Raw genomic sequence first — 17087 nt, forward strand, 5'->3', positions numbered from 1 at the left:
CTCCGCCCCGCGCGACCCAGACGAACGCCGAACGCGCCGTCTTCCCCCCGCGCGACCCAGACGAACGCCGAACGCACCGACTCCGCCCCGCGCGACCCAGGCGAACGCCGAGTGCGCCATCTCCGCGCGACCCAAACGAACGAGCAGTGCATCTCCGAGTCCGACCGAGTCGTACTAAATCAAGGTGAGGAAAATTAGGGATTTGGAATATTGAGAATGGATTTGAAAATTAGGGATTTGATTTTGAATTTAGGGATTTGAATTGCAGTCTTACCTCTTTACTGAAGCTCATATTTAATTGATGTGGGAATGTAATTTGACTTGATATATGTAGGGATTTGAATTGCAGTGTTACTTCTTTACTGAAGCTCAAATTTAATTGAATTGTAGGTATTGAATTGTGCGATTGTGGGTATGTACTTTGACTTGATATTCAATACTCATTGTTGCCATGGATGCTCAAATTATGCTTTTATTTGCTTCAGATGATAGTTACAAGTTTTACAACAAGACAATGTAGAAAATATTTATACTGTTCATATCCGATACTTTTATCTTTGGCTGATCCTTCTCTCTGGTTGTATATGCAGGACAATTAGAATTTGCGTGTGAGCTTGGCTGCTTGGATTTGAGTTTGAGTATACATAGGACAATTAGAATTGGTGTTTGAGTTAAAGTGTAGATATCAAGCGATTAGAATTTAATTTCAAAAGGCCCCAAAATTTTTATTCGCCTAGGGCCCCGGATGACATCGGGCCGGCCCTGCACACCACCTACAATAGACTCACGTCCCACGTTGCTCTACCACAATAACCGAACCAATGGTCTTGACGTAGTCTGCAAATCACATCCATCGTCGACGCCGCCACACTATGCCGCCACCTCAATTCCACTAGCGGGCCGCATAAACTCCGTCCAAATATTTTAAATGTATATTTCTTGTTTATCCTCCCTCTCTTAATACTATGACAAAATGAGTTTTAGATGCGACAAAAATCCTCTCTAAACCCCTAACCGCGTATGTTTCTCGAACAGATGCAACTTGGGTCACATTTATTTGTCCGTGTCCAAAACGAAACAGACGCAACTGATTTAAGACGTCATGAATAAACACAACTAATTGCGTATGTAACTGGGGAATGAGGAAATGAAAACAAACTCCCGCCAAATGGCAGGTGAAGAAAGAGCGACTTATTGCTAACTTTAATCAATCACTAAATAATTTAATTTAAATGTAATTACTAACTCAAATCAAGTTGCTAAACGTAACACAAGTAATCACTACATATAATTTAATTCAATATAATTTTATAATGAAAAATATTTTATTTATCGAAATATGAGGAAAGCCTCAAGGCAGCAACGAGTATCTTGTGACAACGACGTGCGACAATGATGAAAACTTGATGCGAAAACTTAATTCGAGAAATATGCGAGGTGGAAACTCTACAACTATGGAAGACCTATTACCCCGAAAGTTTTGCTCACACAAAATATACAAAAACACGCACCAAACCGCATGCCATTATTCAGATGTACTATTGACCACGACGACTCTCACTACACCACCACTAACAACCAAAATCACAACCAACAATTGTCATATCACACTTATGCCACCCATTGCTATTGCCCCTATGTCGCTGTCCGACCACCGCCCAAAGACCATAGTTGCAGACCTCTTCTTACTACACCATAGTCATCACCGTCGTCATATTGGGCGTGTTTGGCACAGCTTTTTTAAGCCTGTTTTTGCTGTTAACAAAAACCAAACTGCAATCTTACTGTTTGGTAAAACAATTTTTAGAAAAAATTTCAAAAACGATTTTAAAAATTGTACATGAGTCACACAAGCTACGAATCTTAGCTTTTAGAAAAAACGTTTTTGTATTTGATATAAAATTACTTTAATATCCTCACGTGATTATCCATAGCACTGTTAAATATTTATTTTATGTCTATTTTAGTCTTTTTACTATAATATATTTATTTTACCAAACGCAAAATCAGCTTTTGTTACCAGCAACAACTGTTTTATAAACAGATTACCAAACACTTGTCAATTAAAAAAAAAACAGTTTTTTCCAAAAACTGAATCTAAAAGCGTTTTTTTTTAAAACAAAGCTATACCAAACGATGCCATTATGAGTTTGCAAAAATAATATTGTTTTAAACGTGGGATTTATAACTTAGACCAAATGGTTTCCCTCAGGTCTTGTTTGGTAAGAATGATTAAGAGGGGATGGATGAATTTTCTTACAGGAGAAAGAAGAAAAAATTAAATAATTTCTTAGGTATTTTGGTAGAAATGAAAGAATGATAGGTAAGATTAAAATTAGTTGGCCGGATGAATTATGAATCCGTCTAAATCTTTTTTTATTTTATTTCCATCCTCCTCACTAACAAGAGCTGTCACGTCAACAAAAGAAATCCATGGACTAAAAAGGAGAGAGAGAGCCCAATAATAATAACCCAATACTTTAGAGCCCATTAAATACTCGGCCCAGGTCCTAATAACAACAAACATCACACCTGCAAAAGTTTGGTTGGTCATCTCACTTGGAAATTTAAAATGTAAGAGATTAAAGCAAAAAAAAAAAAAAGCTAATAACGGATAAGAACAAAGACGTGTGAGAGCAAGTCTCCTTCTTAGGAAATGAAAAGTGGGCCAACCTTTTGCCTCCGCACTAATGCCAAACGTGGCAGTCACTACCAATCCACATTCCAAATTACAAGCATTTAACATTCAGAATAAATTACAAATATTTATTTTTATAATTTATATACACACATACTATATCAATCGTATTTAATCCTATGTGCACAAATACAAAGAAAAGGAAAACCAGGTTCTCTTGATCTAAATTAAAAAAGCGCAAATCAATTATCATATGGCCCACATTTCACTGATTGTTCGCTTTTTTTCCTTGAAGCTCTTCTTTATCTCGTTTGTCTTCTTGTAATCACAAGACAGTGGCGTTTTCGTAATAAAATCTACAGCGAGGTCTATTTCTCTTTTACCATCGCTATATATATAGCAATATCGGCAAAGATATTTTTATCAATTTATCAGTCTTATCCTCAACTCTTTCGTCATCATCTTAAGGTTCCTATTATCTTTCTCATTTTTTATTGTCTTAATATCAGTCACTGAACTTATGTTTTGCGTTCACCGATTGAAGGAATGGCAACAGACGTAATTTGTGGAAGTCTTCCGTCGTCGACGCTGAATCCGAACGCTCCGATGTTCGTACCGCTGGCGTATCGGACGGTGGAGGATTTCTCCGACGAGTGGTGGACTCTGGTCCAGACATCGCCGTGGTTCCGCGATTATTGGCTCAAAGAGCGATTCTGCGATCCCCAAACCGACCCTTCCTTTCTCGATTTTTACGATCCTACCCTCCCGGACCTCGATTCTCTCCTTGACTTCGAAGACGACGTTGACTTTGCTGCTGGTAAGAGCTAGATCCGTTCCGATCCGATCCGATCCGATCCGATCTGCTTCGAATTGTTCCGATCTAACTCATTCATTTCGTTTCTGTTTGTTTTCTCTTCAGAAGAAGAAGGAGAAGAAGAGAGTGGTTATGCGAAGGAGATTGTTCGTGTCGGATCTGAAAAGTGGAGGAAAGGCCGTGTTCTTGCCGATTCGCCGAGGTTCATCGAGAAAGCTCCGAAGATCGTGAAGACGAAGATGAGTCCGAGGACGATCCAGCAACCGAGGTAGATCGAGTTAGTGTGACTAACTCGATGAGTCTAGGTCTAGTCTAGTACAGTCTAGTCTTTTATCGTTCAGAAAGAAATCTGCTTTTGTAAATCTATATGTACAGAGAAAGAGTGAGACTGTGAGAGTCGCGACTCTTTTTTTAGTTCGTTTAAACCTAATCTCCGTGCTTATGTTGTTTTCGTCGTTCCTCTTTTGTAGTTTGAGTAATAAATAAAGTAAGATTAGAAAGAAAAAAAGAAACCAAATTACACCAAAAGAAATTTGTTCAATCACGATTCACGAGTTCACGAGCATGATAACTATACTTGATGATCTGTAAATAATTCGAACAATGAACGCATTACAAGTGTATGATCTAGTATTGGCTATTTAATGACTTGTTCCAAGTTGCTCGTTTCCTCGTCAAGACTGTTCCAAGTTGATGCAGATTTTCCAATTTTTTGAAGGGCTTTAATGACTTGTTCGGTTGTAATATTGCCGGTGACGATTACTTTGTTGAGCTTTGTATCGACGTTGTATGTCTCAATATCTGCCATGGTGGAAAAAAAAATTGAAGTAACTGGACTGAATCACAATTATAAATAAAATTAATAATTATAAAATAGAAGAAGAAATTAAGAAAAGATCAGAAAATTTGTCTATGAGTACTATAATTTGGTTTACCTTCGATTTTCTTGATGGCCTTTAAGATTTTCTTGATGCAATCTTCACAATGTAATCCCACCTTCAACTCCACCAGCTAAAAACAACAATTTCACCAAAAAGAGAAAAAGAAGAAAAGAATTAATGTTACTGATATGCACAAGAAAAGAATAGTTGTGTATTGAGCTGGGATTTCTTTTTCTTTTGCTTTTTGAGTGGCTTACATTAGTCATTGATGAACTCCTAAATTGGAATTCTCTGAATGTTCTTCTCAGCTTTCTTATACTACCACCAGTGAAACCAAAACTTGCATATATACTGAAACGTTAGTGGGGTAAAAAGGTAATAGATTCTTTACGCAATGGAAATAAAATCTTATATTATTTTGTCTTTTTCTTTATAAGCTTTTTATTCCGTGGAAGCGGGCAGGCAAAAATCATTACCCTGCCGGGTCATCTTGACGCAGAAGCTTTAGAATTCCTAATGTCCATACCTCTTTATATTCTCCCACTTTTTAACAAAGACTTTAGAGTATTTTAGAGGGATATAGCTGTAAAAATTCACGAGGGAAATGACAAGGACTTGGACATAGCTCATAGCCGTTGGAATGGCAAAAGGCAATCCTATCTTCACGGGATTATTTCCATGGTTTCATATAGCGTTTATGTCTTTTGTCCCTCTTCATATACCAAGAGCTTTCCTTTAGCATTTAAGAAATGAAAAGTGTCTGCCAGTGGAAATTCGTGAATCAACCGTCAGAATAATATATGCTGGTGTGGAAAATAAATGAACACAAATTATAGAAGCTCGCCTCAAAATATGAATATCTCGCCTTTGGAGCTTTGGCGTACGAATTTCACTATATCATCAGCATCAAAAATACAAAACATTTGAATGTAAAGCTGTCTAATAAGTCGAAACCCCCTTTCAACATTAGAATGTTCCTTGTATAGTCTTGCATAATGATTACGTGAGCGTCATTAAATCCGGGAGATAACGAGAGAAGCTAACCACATCTCGTCGTGAATGCAAAAATAATTAAGTGATTGTATTTGCAATCGGAAAATGTGTGGTTATGAGATTGAGTCTGAAACCATCGACATCGTTGATTGAGGCAACTTCCCTCCGAGTGGTGTGTGCAAGGGGAGGCTTTAGCGCCCTCGATTTGAAGTATAACGTAAATTAGTTAGCGGTTGATCTTAATTTTGTATAAGCTCAAGTCACCAAAATGAGTTTCTAAATAAAAAGTTGTATACAACTGCATCATAAGAAATTATTACTGATAATATACATTGCAACAAAATAATATATAGGTAAGCACCATACAAAATACAAATAATTACGCCCACCTAAGCTTTTAGATACATTTATGTGTTTTGTTTAGATATACACACTATTTTAAGAAAAATAACTACATAAAATCGCTTATCTTTAGAAAGGGGAACTAGCTCCTTCAGAAGGACCCCCAATCCCCAACTAAGAAAAAGAATTTTGAGTCATAGTTTTTTTTTTTTTTTTTTTTTTTTTGAAGTAGAAACTTAAAATAATTATATAATCTGCAACATTATAATTATTTTAATAGAAAATTTAGTCCCTCCTTAAAGAAAATATATGGCTTCGTCCCCGAGTGTATCTCTATAGAAAGACTTAGCCGTGAACTCATATGGAGCTTCTAACTTCTTTTGCATATGTTGAGCTCCGAGGCCACTTTGAGCTGATGATTATATTCTAAAAGCGTCAGATCAATCACAGCCGTGAGATCAGACTAAATCTAGCATAAATGCAGCGAGATGAACGTCGGATCTTCATCATCGGGTTAGCTTGGGATACAAATCATCATTGTAAACACTTTCTTCCATTTATTATAAATAGAGTAACGTGTGTAAAGGAGTAGTGAATTAAAAACAGAAAGAACGCTCTCGTCTCTTCAAGAATCAAGAAGTTCATGAATTCAAAGTTAGATTTTAGAAGTGGTGATTTCCCAAGAAGTTGTAATTGGAGTTTGGTCCTGTACTCATTTGTAAATAATGGTGGATTAGAACTCATTGCTGGTTGTTGATCGAACTAAAGGTAAATCTGTTGCGTGTTTCACAAGCAATCCCGTTTTGAAAAAATTGAAACACAGCATTAACGCTATAGCGACACATTTGATAACTATCTTGAAGTTCGTTTTGTCGAGGCATCTCAACACTCCAATAATCGAGGTTGATTGACTCCAAATTATCATTCCGTACAGGAAGTTGACTTGGTCTTTTATTTACTTCACCTGCAACAAACGCAAAGAGATCATCATTTGTGTTGTTACATCTATACACCCAATCGAAAAAATGGAATTTTAATTATTGAAATAAACTAAAAGTTATGAACTATAATTTGTTTATAAATTTAAGATCCAGGTTTTTATTTTTACTCAATTATAAGCTATGAAATTCAGTCCGGCCTCTCTATTTGTAGCCGCACTTTCACATACATAATGTTACGGTTTGATAGACAAGTGATAACTTGAGAGTTGAGACATAGTAGTAGTAACTAGGGCCCCTAGTAGTAACATATTAATTTTGGATTAGAAAAAATTAATTTTTGTGCTGATCAACTGGATTTGCAACTTGTGAGGGAATATATTGCATTTCCTACGGGAACAGACATGATAACGTTTTTTTTTTTTAATTTTATTTTTAATAAATGAATATAATGGATTTTCTGCTACTCTGCTCTTACATTTACAAAGAGAAATTTCATAAAATAGACTTCACGTACGCCATCATACACCATCGATGTAAAACTAGATCTTTGATAAAAAAAAGCAGACAAAATACCGTTTTAACCTAAGTAATGGAACACGAAATAAACAAGAAATTCATACCTTTTTTTGGCAGTCCACAGGGGTCCGGCTCAAATCCACGCGAGAACGTCAAACCCACGTCAAAGCTGTAAAAAAATCTTCATGAAATTGGTTGAGTGAGAGGGAGGGAGAGTGAAAATTAGAGAAAAAAGAAAAGAAAAACTAATGATTATTTGGTCTAAAAGATATTTTTGTCCACTTTTGAAACAAAAGTCAAATTTTAAATATTTTTAAAATAGCAAATCTAACCAATATTTTGTTAATTATTAAGTCCACTCTATGAAATTTTTCTGTACAAAATTCTTCACAATGTTATCAAAATGCAATTATTATTTTTTTGCTTTATTTTTGCTCAAACTAAGTGACTACCACACTTTACTGATGGTCGGACCGAGTATTATATAATTTCTCATTACATATGATATTATATCACGGGTAAGGTTTTGTTCTTATTTACTTTTTTTAAATCATTCACGTAAAGTTCTGTTCTCCAATGACAATCAAGTTTCCGCGAATTAATTAGTAGATGGAAAATGGTTATAACATGGATTGTATTGCATATCCTACAAAAATATTATAATTTTTTTTAATAATAATTTATCTTCAGTACCTTATTATGCAGCGTGGAAATTTTGGAACTGGCGTCATTTACCTTCTTGACATATTTAATTCTTCAAATAACTCATTTATTTTATAATTTTTGCATACTTTTTTTTCTTCAGAATATTCCCTGTTATTTACAGTTTTAATTGATTTTTTTTCCTCACTGTTTCCAAATTCATTAAACTTTTTTTAACATTAAAAAAAAATGTATTTCGGAAAAGTTAAAAAATTAGATAATTAGTCAACTTAAATGTTTGAGATTGCTATATAGCCAACGTTTCGTAAATATTAAATAATCATAAAGATGATGTGATATTTCTGGTTTACCCTTTTATTGTAATAAAAAAAATGAGATTTTTACATAAATTTATGCATGTAAATATATGGACGTGATTATTTATCTAAGATTTACGAAACATTAACTATATAGCAATGTAAAACTGTAAATATGATTATATGTCTAATAAACCCTTAAAAAAAAGAAGGGTATGTACTTAGAAAATTAGCATCTTGGAACAATTTTATTGTAGAAATGTGTCAATGAAAATTATACGGCTTGGCATGGTCGCGAAGCAAAGCCAACTTTGGGCTCAATACCGTGTTGTTCTTCCTATATTAATTCCCAACCATCTCTACACTTTTTTTCTTTCTCTTACAAACGAAGCTTCGAACCGTTGACTTATTTTGTATAATCCGAAGTTTATTAATCACGCATTTCGCCAGCTAAGAAACGTGTCCTCTATATGCTCTCAGCCACATCAAATCACAAACAGCCACGTACTCAAACTCTCCTTCAACTGGCTGATATTTTTTCCTTCTTTCCTTAATCCCAATTCCCAAGGCTGATTCTCTTTTACGTTTTGTTTGGCCTTTTATTTTTATTGCTGCTGTTAGTTAATCATCAAATCAAACAACGACTTTGCAACAAACGAAAGAGATCTTTTCCTCTTTCCCTAAACCAAATACAATTCAATATTCAGATTACTTTTTAATTTTTCTTTCCTTGGTGATCTGAATTTAAATTATTAAGACATGGGAAATGCCCTGAGATTTCTGTACCAGCATTGTTACAAGCCACACGCAGACTCCGCCACGGGCGGCGGAGCCTACTACGGACCCCACGGTACCGCCGCCGGAGTCTCGGCCCTCGCTCGCGACATCTATCAATTCGAGGTCACTTCTCAGGTAAGCTAAACATTAAATAAACAAATCTTAAATTTTTCTATTATTTTGAAATTACTAAGCTGCTGTTTATAGTTTAGTAAATGATGCTTAAGATTTGACATGCTTTTGTAAAGGTCCCAGATGGACTAAGCCAACATGTCTCATCGTCAAAGAAAGCTCAAGCAAACTGGTAAAAGATTTTGCAAATTAAACTCACCTTACTTCTTAGCTATTGAGTTTGTGAAAAAAGATTTAGCTTTATTTTTATTTTATTTTATTTAAATGTGAGAAGGTATAGAAAATTGGGTGAGGCATGGAGAGAAGCGAAACCGCCTCCGAGAACGCCTGAAGAGACGGGTAGGTTTGTGGTTCAAACACTAAAGGGACACCAAAAAGTAGATGTTGAGGTAATTACAATAATACAGAGAACAATACATCAGATGTCCTTCAAAAATGATTTATAATGTTAATGTTTTTTTTTTTTTTTGTAAAATAATTTTGCAGGGACTTTTGGTCTTCTATGGACTCCCTCACCCTAATTCTCGGCCCGATATCCCTATCCCTACCGGGCCTCCAGCCCCATCACTGTCTCAGGGCGTGAAGTTCGAACTGCGATCATTACCTGTAAAAGTCTTTTCCCGATTTTTTTTCTTTCCTTTTGTCCATCTGCGCTTGCTTATAGATTTTTTTTTTTTTTTTTGGGTCCTCCAATCAGATTGATCCGAAATCGATCGCTGATGGGGACACGGTAACGGTGTATGTTAGCACGGAGGACCCCAGAGAGTCTTCCTCCGTGCCCAGAGAGGTACAAGTGGCTCATGCCCAGAGAGCTCAAGCGCGGGCTCGGAGGGACTACGCCACTGCAGACGCGATCCACAAGCAGATCGTGGAATCCGGATATCGGTACGTTAAAAATCCTTTGCACGAAAAAAAATAAAACACTAATTTCGGTCATGGACTGATTGGTTTCCTATGCTTTTGTTAGGGTGATAAGTGTTGAAAACGGAGAGGATGTTCTCGCCCGAAAGTATCGGATTCGACTCAGGTAACGAAAAAAGAAACCTTGTTTTTTTTTTTTTTTTTTTTTTTATGTTGGATTTGGCGATGACATGTTTATCTATAGGGGGATCGATTCGCCGGAGAGCAAAATGCCGTACGGAAAAGAAGCAAAGGAAGCGCTCAGCAAGCTCGTTTTGGGCCAGTGCTTGAGAGTCCTCGTCTACGACCAGGATCGATATGGGCGTTGTGTGGGCGATATATATTCAAACGGGGTCTTCGTTCAGGTACTACTACTAGACTAGTACTACAACATCGCTATAATAATTAAAATTAAAAAGATAATAATAAAAAAAAAACTTATATGACTTTTCCTAATTTGTAATCAAACCAGGAAGTCATGCTTAAGAAAGGGTTCGCTTGGCACTACTCGGCCTACGACAAACGGCCCGAACTTGCAAAGGTAATTGCATTTTTTTTCTATTTTTTTTTTCGAAAATCAAGAAGCTTGTTCACCACCTAACTTGAACCACTGTGAAATTATGGTCAGTGGGAAAGTTCAGCCCGAGCTAAACGAGTAGGGTTATGGGCGTCCTCGAACCCCGAGAAGCCGTGGGAGTACCGAAAGGACAAACGAGAAGGCCGTTGATTTGCTGAAGAAATTTCTGATAATATACTTCAGTCAATTTTTTCTTTATATGACTGCTTCGAAGTTCGAATTCAGTGGATAGTTCATACTGAGAGCTTGTATAATTCACACCATACATAATAAACAAACACCAGAACTGTAATTCAACAGGAATATTTAAGTTTAAGAAACATGTATGCAATATGTATAATGTACCCCCAAAAAAACTTGTTATAAATGATATGAACTCTTCAGACCATATTTATCGTACTAATTGACATACAAATTTGCTAATCCTTCACATACAAAAAAATAAAAAGGTGTGAATCATTACAAAAGAAAAAGAAGAAAGAAAGAAAGCAAAAAGTTTCAACAATTGCTCTTTCCTTTTACATTTGTAGAACAAAGAGACTAATTCAAAGGGTATAAACTCTATTGCCTGACCGTATTTGTTGCGTCTTTCACTTCGTCTGAAACTGAATCAGAGTCGCTAGCATTGTAGCCTAATAAAGATCAAATATGATCACAATTCAACACAACAACACAACACAGTAACAAACACAGAGAGAGAGAGAGAGAGAGAGAGAGAGAACCTGGTTGTTTATCTCCAACCCTCCAAACCGAAGCTCGACTCTTCGAAGCTTTACTAATCCAAGCACGTCCCTTTAATGGCAGAAAAAGAAAACAGATAACGCTTTAAATCTCTTCAAATCAGCCAAATTAAAAGTGTAAGAATTCATATTCAATAACAACTTCACCAAAACTGAAACAATTTTGCCGTAAAGACATAAAACCTTGTTTGGGTCTTTGGGAACGCCATAGCCATTATAGTACATTTGACCGACAAGGACTTGCATGGAAGTATCGCCGGCTTTGGCCTCCTTGAGAGTGTCGTGAAACCATCGCTTAGCGCAATCCGCGACGACCAGCGATAGAGGCTGTCGAGTTCGATCCGGGTCAACCCGGTCCATCTCCGAGTTGGCCTTGCGTTGACCGTAATTCGCTCGAACGGGATTTGGGTTAACTAGGCTAGGCTGTCGGGGTTTGTCAAGCGACGAGACGATTCTGGCGAGTTCTTGGAATCTGGACGACGAAGGAAGAGACTTTCCCATAAAGCACCGTCGATTCGGTTCCCGGAATTTGAGGTTTTGTTTTTACTAATCCGATTTTGGGTTTTTTTTTTTGCTCGGAAGATTTTGGATTTTTTTGGTTCCTTCTGGTTTTGTTTATCCTCTTCGGCTAACCGAAAAATCCCAAAACTTTAACTTTTTTTATTATATATTTTTATAGGTATAGCCTGTACCTATAAAATATGAGTTATGCTATTTGTCCCGATTCACGAGTGGGAACGATCCACTCGTAAGTTGACACGTGTCAACTCACGAGTGGATCGTTCCCCACTTCACGGGACAAAAATCATTTCCCATAAAATATATACCGTATAGGCTTTGTATCATTTTTTTTTGGCAACTTCATAATTCATACTTACTTCTTTAAGAAGAAGAAAAATCATTCGTCCCCATCTCATATCATTACCTAATCAATTATCAAACACATTATTATTATATAGGAGAGGAAAGATTTATATTGGCGCACAAATCACAAAAATAACATGTAAATTTTACATAAGCCCTCACGACGATTTTTTATCGGGTAATTTCTAGAAGACTACGATAAATATATATTATATATGCATTTAGACTATTTGTGATAAGGGTAGTCACGTTTTTAAGTGGCTTGATCCGTGAATTTTTTCTTTATATTACTTATTAGAATATTTTGAACTGTGTATAGTTTCATTAAAGTTTCTTTTAATTGTTTATACTTTCATTTAAAATAAAAATAAATTCATCTAATTTTATTTAAAATGAGATATATATATATATATATCTATATAATATAATTACTATGAATAGACTATTCATCTTGTTTTTAACCAATCCTAACTCACGTCACTTACACGTCATTAATCTCTCTCTCTCTGTCTCTCCGTTTTCTTAGTCTCAATATCTTCCCCGAAAATTAACGCTCTCTGACCAGAAGCCCGCTCTCTCTCTGCCCCCAAAAAACTCAGCTAACCCTATAATTCCCGAAAACCTAACTTGCTCGATATATATATATATATATATATATATATTGATAGTCAGCGCATGCTTGAAAACAGAACCTAAGCTCTACTTAGGTGGTTCTATGTGGTGATTACTTATATTTCCATGAAGTGCATGATTTATTTTGATGTTGACATGTATCTAAATCTGAATGAGTCAAGTTTTAACCGGGCTTTGAATGTGCACATGACAGGTAAGTGCTTATCTCATTGGAGAATTCGGGCACTTATTGGCGAGACGTCCTGGATGTGGCCCAAAAGATTTATTTAGCATTATACACGAGAAGCTTCCTTCTGTGTATCGTAAGCCCTTCTACGCTTCCTCGCGCCGACTGTATCGTAGTTCAAGTATTATATGTTGATCCACTTTTATTATTTTGCATAACCTCTACAATTTTATTTCTTCTTTCCACATATGCTAAGATCTTGATGCACACACAGCCTCCAGATGCCGAACTGCATAATCAGATATGGTTGATATTCAACAAGTGAGATTCATATTCTTATATATTTGTTTATCTCAGGAGTTTAATTTACTTTTTCTAAAGGTTCCATTACATAACAAACATTTTCTCTCTCTTAGATATGACAGCTGCATTGATGTTGAAATACAGCAACGAGCGGCGGAGTATTTTGCCTTGAGTAGGAAAGGTGCTGTGCTGATGGATATCTTGGCTGAAATGCCCAAGTTCCCTGAGCGACAGGTTTGAGTTGTCTTCGTCCAGTTCTTAATTAGCTTACTTGTGATTTTATAGCTTCATTTTGTACAATATAAGTATCGATCAAAGTCGTCTCCGGAATTATTCTCACTTAATAATATATTTTCATTTGAATCAGTCATCTTTGATTAAAAAGGCTGAAGACACTGAAATTGATACTGCTTTCTTAATCAGGTTTGAGTTGTACGATGAGGTTAGTTCTGTTTTCTATGTTATTTTCTTGATTATATGTTGCTGTATAATTAGGAGGAGTGACATTATCTCCTCCTCATATGTAGAATTACGTTGAAAGGATGGAATTTAATGTGCTCTTTCTTTCTTTCATAACAGGATGTCAATTCATCCGATCGAGAATTGACCCAGGAAAATGGGGCTTTGAGTAAAGTTGACCCACAACCACAACCACCTTCAGATGATCTTCTTGGTGATCTATTGGGTCCTCTGGCTATTGAAGGCCTCCAAGTAGTGATGTACAGTCTCACCATAATGTAGTCCCGGGATTGGAAGGAGATCATGCAGCAGATACAGCGGCCATAGTGACTGTTGACGAGCCACATAATTATGTGCAAGTACTTTCTCGGCCTCTATCTTGACCATTTATACTCGCTTCTTAGCGTTTGAAGGTGTTGGTGGAATTGGAAGGTGCTCCACATACTGACCCTTTGAATTTACAAGGACTGGTTGATTGTTCTCGACTCTTGTTTTGTATATAGCCGAACATCTAAATTTCCTTGCCGCGTTGTTATATTTATGTGCTTCCACTCCGTTGCTTCACACATTTATATTTCTGGTATTCACAACAGACTGCCCATTATGTGTTATGAGAGAGCTTCTGTTGTAGTCGGAAATTCATCAGATTGATATACATGCTTTTATCACAAGATGTAAATTTTGATCAATTGTCTGTTCGCTAATGTTTTGATCTCATTTGCAGCCGATAGGAAATACTGCAGAAAGATTTTATGCTTTGTGCTTGAAGGATAGTGGCGTTCTTTACGAGGATCCGTATATCCAGGTCCATCAATTGTACTTCCATTTTCTGTATATTTTTTTTTCTCTCATCAGACAGGTGTTGCGTTTTTGGTTGATGAATTTATCTGTATTCGTTGGGCATCGTAAAATTCAACTTCTAAATTTCTCTCTTTTAATTGAGCCACGGAGCGACGCTTTTTACCATAAATATTGTCTTCTTGTGGTATTCTAGATTGGCATAAAAGCATATTGGCGAATGCATCATGGACGCCTTATTCTTTTCTTGGGAAACAAAAATATTTCTCCACTCGACTCAGTTCATGCCGTAATTTTGCCTCCGTCACATTTGAAGGTTGAGCTATCTTTAGTACCGGAAACTATTCCTCCCAGGGCACAGGTAAACACAATTTGTATGTTGTGGTAATCTGGTATACAATGCACATATAGATCGTGATCTTGTATATATCTCTTGATTTATAGGTGCAATGTCCACTTGAAGTTACGAATCTACGTCCAAGCAGGGATGTGGCAGTTCTCGACTTCTCTTACATGTTGGAACCAAAATGGTAATTTTAAATTCTCTGCTTGTAGTTTCCATCTCGGAGAGCTGATGTTTTGTAAATTGAAAATGTCTCATTATCTGCTTCTGCAGGTCAATGTGAAGCTTCGCCTCCCAGCAGTCTTGAACAAATTTCTTCATCCCATTACTGTATCCGCGGAAGAGTTCTTTCCCCAATGGAGATTGGTCTCAGGACCACCTTTGAAGCTCCAAGAAGTGGTATGAGTCCGCATACGATGGCCTGAGACCTTTTGTCCTAAGTATACATATATGCTCTGTTACCGGAGAATTGAATTTTTAATAAAAAGAGTAACTTAGTCATATTATTTTGTTTTATTACTGCATTTGATTTTTGATACATTTCGCGATCACTTCACTTGTGCAGATTAGGGGTGTAAAACCACTATCACTTCCAGAAATGACTAATCTATTAAACAATTTGAGGTTAATAGTTTGTCCAGGGCTTGTAAGTCTACTCTTCACCATTTTTTGTTGCGATTTTTCAAGCCGTGCTGTCTAAGAGGCTTACTCACATTGGGTCTCTTGTTCAGGATCTGAATCCAAATAATATTGTCGCAAGCACCACATTTTACTCGGAAAGTACACCGGGCATGCTCTGCTTGGTAAGCATAGAATTAAAACTGTCCATTTATTAGCTCTAAAGGTGAAGCATATTGTTTCTGTGTTTGACAACCCTATACTAATATCTATCTGCATAAATTTCCTCTAATATGTATGATAGGCACCTATTATTGTGGGGGTGGTAATAGAACAACCCTAAAGCAAAATTCATGGGATGTTAAATGTAGGTTGAAGGAGTTCATCAAGGAGCAATTAGTGATAATGCCACCGTCGGGCCCGTGAGCGCCGCCACCTGCCCAGGCAAAAAATTTGAGTAAAAACATGTTTCTTAAGTGACTTTTAAACTTTTTGATTTGTTAATTTTTCCTTTTTTTTGTCTATCAAAACACCAAACTTTTGGCCTTTTATATACTTATGTCAATTTTTCTTATTTTAAAGTATGCCATTGACTATATATTTACTTGAAATGTTTGCACTTATTATGTATGATTGAAATATTTGATATCTTAATATTCATTTATAACCTCATGCTTTGAAAAAAACTTGGTAAATTAAATCATACATATTATAATTATTTACTGATTACAACTACAACCATCACGTGCGAAACACGTGTTTCAGACTAGTAATATAATAAGTCACAATGAATTAGTTACTATTCATAGACTATTCCTAATCGTTTTTAGCGTATGGGACATGTCATTATCTTATCTTAAAACATATTATTTGATGAAAATGAACCTATTATTTCGTGTACTTTAAAATCTGCTCGTGGAAGTGAATGAAACGTCGCATGTTTTGGCCGTTCAGGATGGCAAGCGTTATTCGACATTCATTGACATTTACAGAGTGTGACATTCATTGGTTCTTTTGATATGGCTGTTCAAAACGTTAAGTTTGTCTCTCAGTCTCTCTCACCTAATCGAGGTTTTTGGGTATTTCTGAATTTTGTTTTTGTAGAATTCAAGTTCGTTTCTTTTCTACTCGGCAATTATTCATGGTTTCACCTCCGGCCTCCCTCTCCGATGGCGAGATACTGCAAATTCATATTTTGTTTTTTTTTTCTCTTTTCATTTTTTGTTGTGCTCAATAAATTGAACCCTCATCTTCTTCAATAACATTTTTGCCTCGGAATGTGTCGGATAATCCCAACGTTTTGTATATAGTATATAATCTAATTATTATTTTTTAAATTTTAGCTTTTTTATTTGGGAGTTCTGACTCTGAGTTTGAATAATTCGTTTCAACTTTGACTAATAACATAAGTATGTAAATTAGGACAACAGAAGGTGTTAGTTCAACCTAGGAGTTGCAAAAAAAAGGGTAATTTTAAACATATGCGTAACAAAATCATTACAAGCTACAAACATGTTACTGCTCTTTGTGAAAGGCTAGAGAATTCTTGTACTTCAAGCTTTATGGAAAACTGTGTATCACCCCTGTTGCAATTATGACGAGCTCTGCAAAGAACAACCACAAACATGTTACTTCTCTTTGTGAAAGGCATGAATGGTTTGGAAGAGGTCAATCAAGATTTCAACTTTTTGAA

The 17087-nt window shown here is 36.2% G+C and overlaps 4 protein-coding genes and 1 pseudogene across 6 annotated transcripts; 3 read left to right on the plus strand and 2 right to left on the minus strand.

Moving 5' to 3' along the window:
• The first annotated feature begins 2962 nt into the window (after positions 1-2962).
• Positions 2963-3903, plus strand: LOC149379715 (protein EARLY RESPONSIVE TO DEHYDRATION 15-like). 2 transcript variants are annotated; one of them, XM_089603703.1, is made up of 3 exons: positions 2963-3106; positions 3183-3455; positions 3561-3903. In XM_089603703.1, exons 2-3 carry the CDS (start codon positions 3185-3187, stop codon positions 3722-3724), a joined length of 435 nt encoding a protein of 144 aa, XP_089459829.1. In that variant the 5' UTR covers positions 2963-3106; positions 3183-3184; the 3' UTR covers positions 3725-3903. The 2 variants fall into 2 exon arrangements, with proteins under 2 accessions (XP_089459829.1, XP_089459828.1); XM_089603702.1 differs by having other exon boundaries at positions 2965-3106; positions 3558-3903.
• Positions 3904-3969: 66 nt separating this feature from the next.
• LOC149379716 (Heavy metal transport/detoxification superfamily protein) lies at positions 3970-4735 on the minus strand. Its single transcript, XM_089603704.1, has 3 exons — positions 4591-4735; positions 4388-4463; positions 3970-4253 (listed from the first exon to the last, which is right to left on the minus strand). Exons 1-3 carry the CDS (start codon positions 4597-4599, stop codon positions 4090-4092), a joined length of 249 nt encoding a protein of 82 aa, XP_089459830.1. The 5' UTR covers positions 4600-4735; the 3' UTR covers positions 3970-4089.
• A 3909-nt stretch (positions 4736-8644) lies between these two features.
• Positions 8645-10822, plus strand: CAN (Ca-2+ dependent nuclease). Its single transcript, XM_089603070.1, has 9 exons — positions 8645-8996; positions 9110-9165; positions 9268-9382; positions 9480-9599; positions 9691-9878; positions 9961-10020; positions 10099-10258; positions 10366-10434; positions 10522-10822. Exons 1-9 carry the CDS (start codon positions 8844-8846, stop codon positions 10618-10620), a joined length of 1020 nt encoding a protein of 339 aa, XP_089459196.1. The 5' UTR covers positions 8645-8843; the 3' UTR covers positions 10621-10822.
• Positions 10823-10879: 57 nt separating this feature from the next.
• On the minus strand, positions 10880-11903 carry LOC149379718 (uncharacterized). Its single transcript, XM_089603071.1, has 3 exons — positions 11394-11903; positions 11193-11262; positions 10880-11102 (listed from the first exon to the last, which is right to left on the minus strand). Exons 1-3 carry the CDS (start codon positions 11709-11711, stop codon positions 11032-11034), a joined length of 459 nt encoding a protein of 152 aa, XP_089459197.1. The 5' UTR covers positions 11712-11903; the 3' UTR covers positions 10880-11031.
• Positions 11904-13086: 1183 nt separating this feature from the next.
• Positions 13087-16821, plus strand: LOC149379719 (AP-2 complex subunit alpha-2-like; annotated as a pseudogene). Its single transcript, XR_016294176.1, has 11 exons — positions 13087-13194; positions 13290-13410; positions 13544-13618; positions 13756-13994; positions 14360-14440; positions 14630-14794; positions 14878-14963; positions 15050-15175; positions 15342-15422; positions 15508-15579; positions 15766-16821. The product of XR_016294176.1 is annotated as an AP-2 complex subunit alpha-2-like (transcript).
• The last annotated feature ends 266 nt before the right edge of the window (positions 16822-17087 follow it).

The sequence above is a fragment of the Urtica dioica genome, chromosome 12 (assembly GCF_054948205.1).
Source record: "Urtica dioica subsp. dioica isolate 48M chromosome 12, U.dioica_male_clone48M_v1_H2, whole genome shotgun sequence".
NCBI lineage: Eukaryota > Viridiplantae > Streptophyta > Magnoliopsida > Rosales > Urticaceae > Urtica > Urtica dioica.

Excerpts from the sequence above, each read along its gene's own strand:
- LOC149379715 (XM_089603702.1), top strand. The coding sequence starts at position 3,185 with ATGGCAACAGACGTAATTTGTGGAAGTCTTCCGTCGTCGACGCTGAAT. Across the intron at positions 3,456-3,557 it reads CGACGTTGACTTTGCTGCTG|AAGAAGAAGGAGAAGAAGAG; the intron begins GTAAGAGCTAGA and ends TTTTCTCTTCAG.
- LOC149379716 (XM_089603704.1), bottom strand. Across the intron at positions 4,254-4,387 it reads GGCCATCAAGAAAATCGAAG|ATATTGAGACATACAACGTC; the intron begins GTAAACCAAATT and ends CCACCATGGCAG.
- CAN (XM_089603070.1), top strand. The coding sequence starts at position 8,844 with ATGGGAAATGCCCTGAGATTTCTGTACCAGCATTGTTACAAGCCACAC. Across the intron at positions 9,383-9,479 it reads ACCAAAAAGTAGATGTTGAG|GGACTTTTGGTCTTCTATGG; the intron begins GTAATTACAATA and ends ATAATTTTGCAG. Across the intron at positions 10,021-10,098 it reads AAGTATCGGATTCGACTCAG|GGGGATCGATTCGCCGGAGA; the intron begins GTAACGAAAAAA and ends GTTTATCTATAG.
- LOC149379718 (XM_089603071.1), bottom strand. The coding sequence starts at position 11,711 with ATGGGAAAGTCTCTTCCTTCGTCGTCCAGATTCCAAGAACTCGCCAGA. Across the intron at positions 11,263-11,393 it reads TTCCCAAAGACCCAAACAAG|GGACGTGCTTGGATTAGTAA; the intron begins GTTTTATGTCTT and ends CTGCCATTAAAG. Across the intron at positions 11,103-11,192 it reads GGTTGGAGATAAACAACCAG|GCTACAATGCTAGCGACTCT; the intron begins GTTCTCTCTCTC and ends GATCTTTATTAG.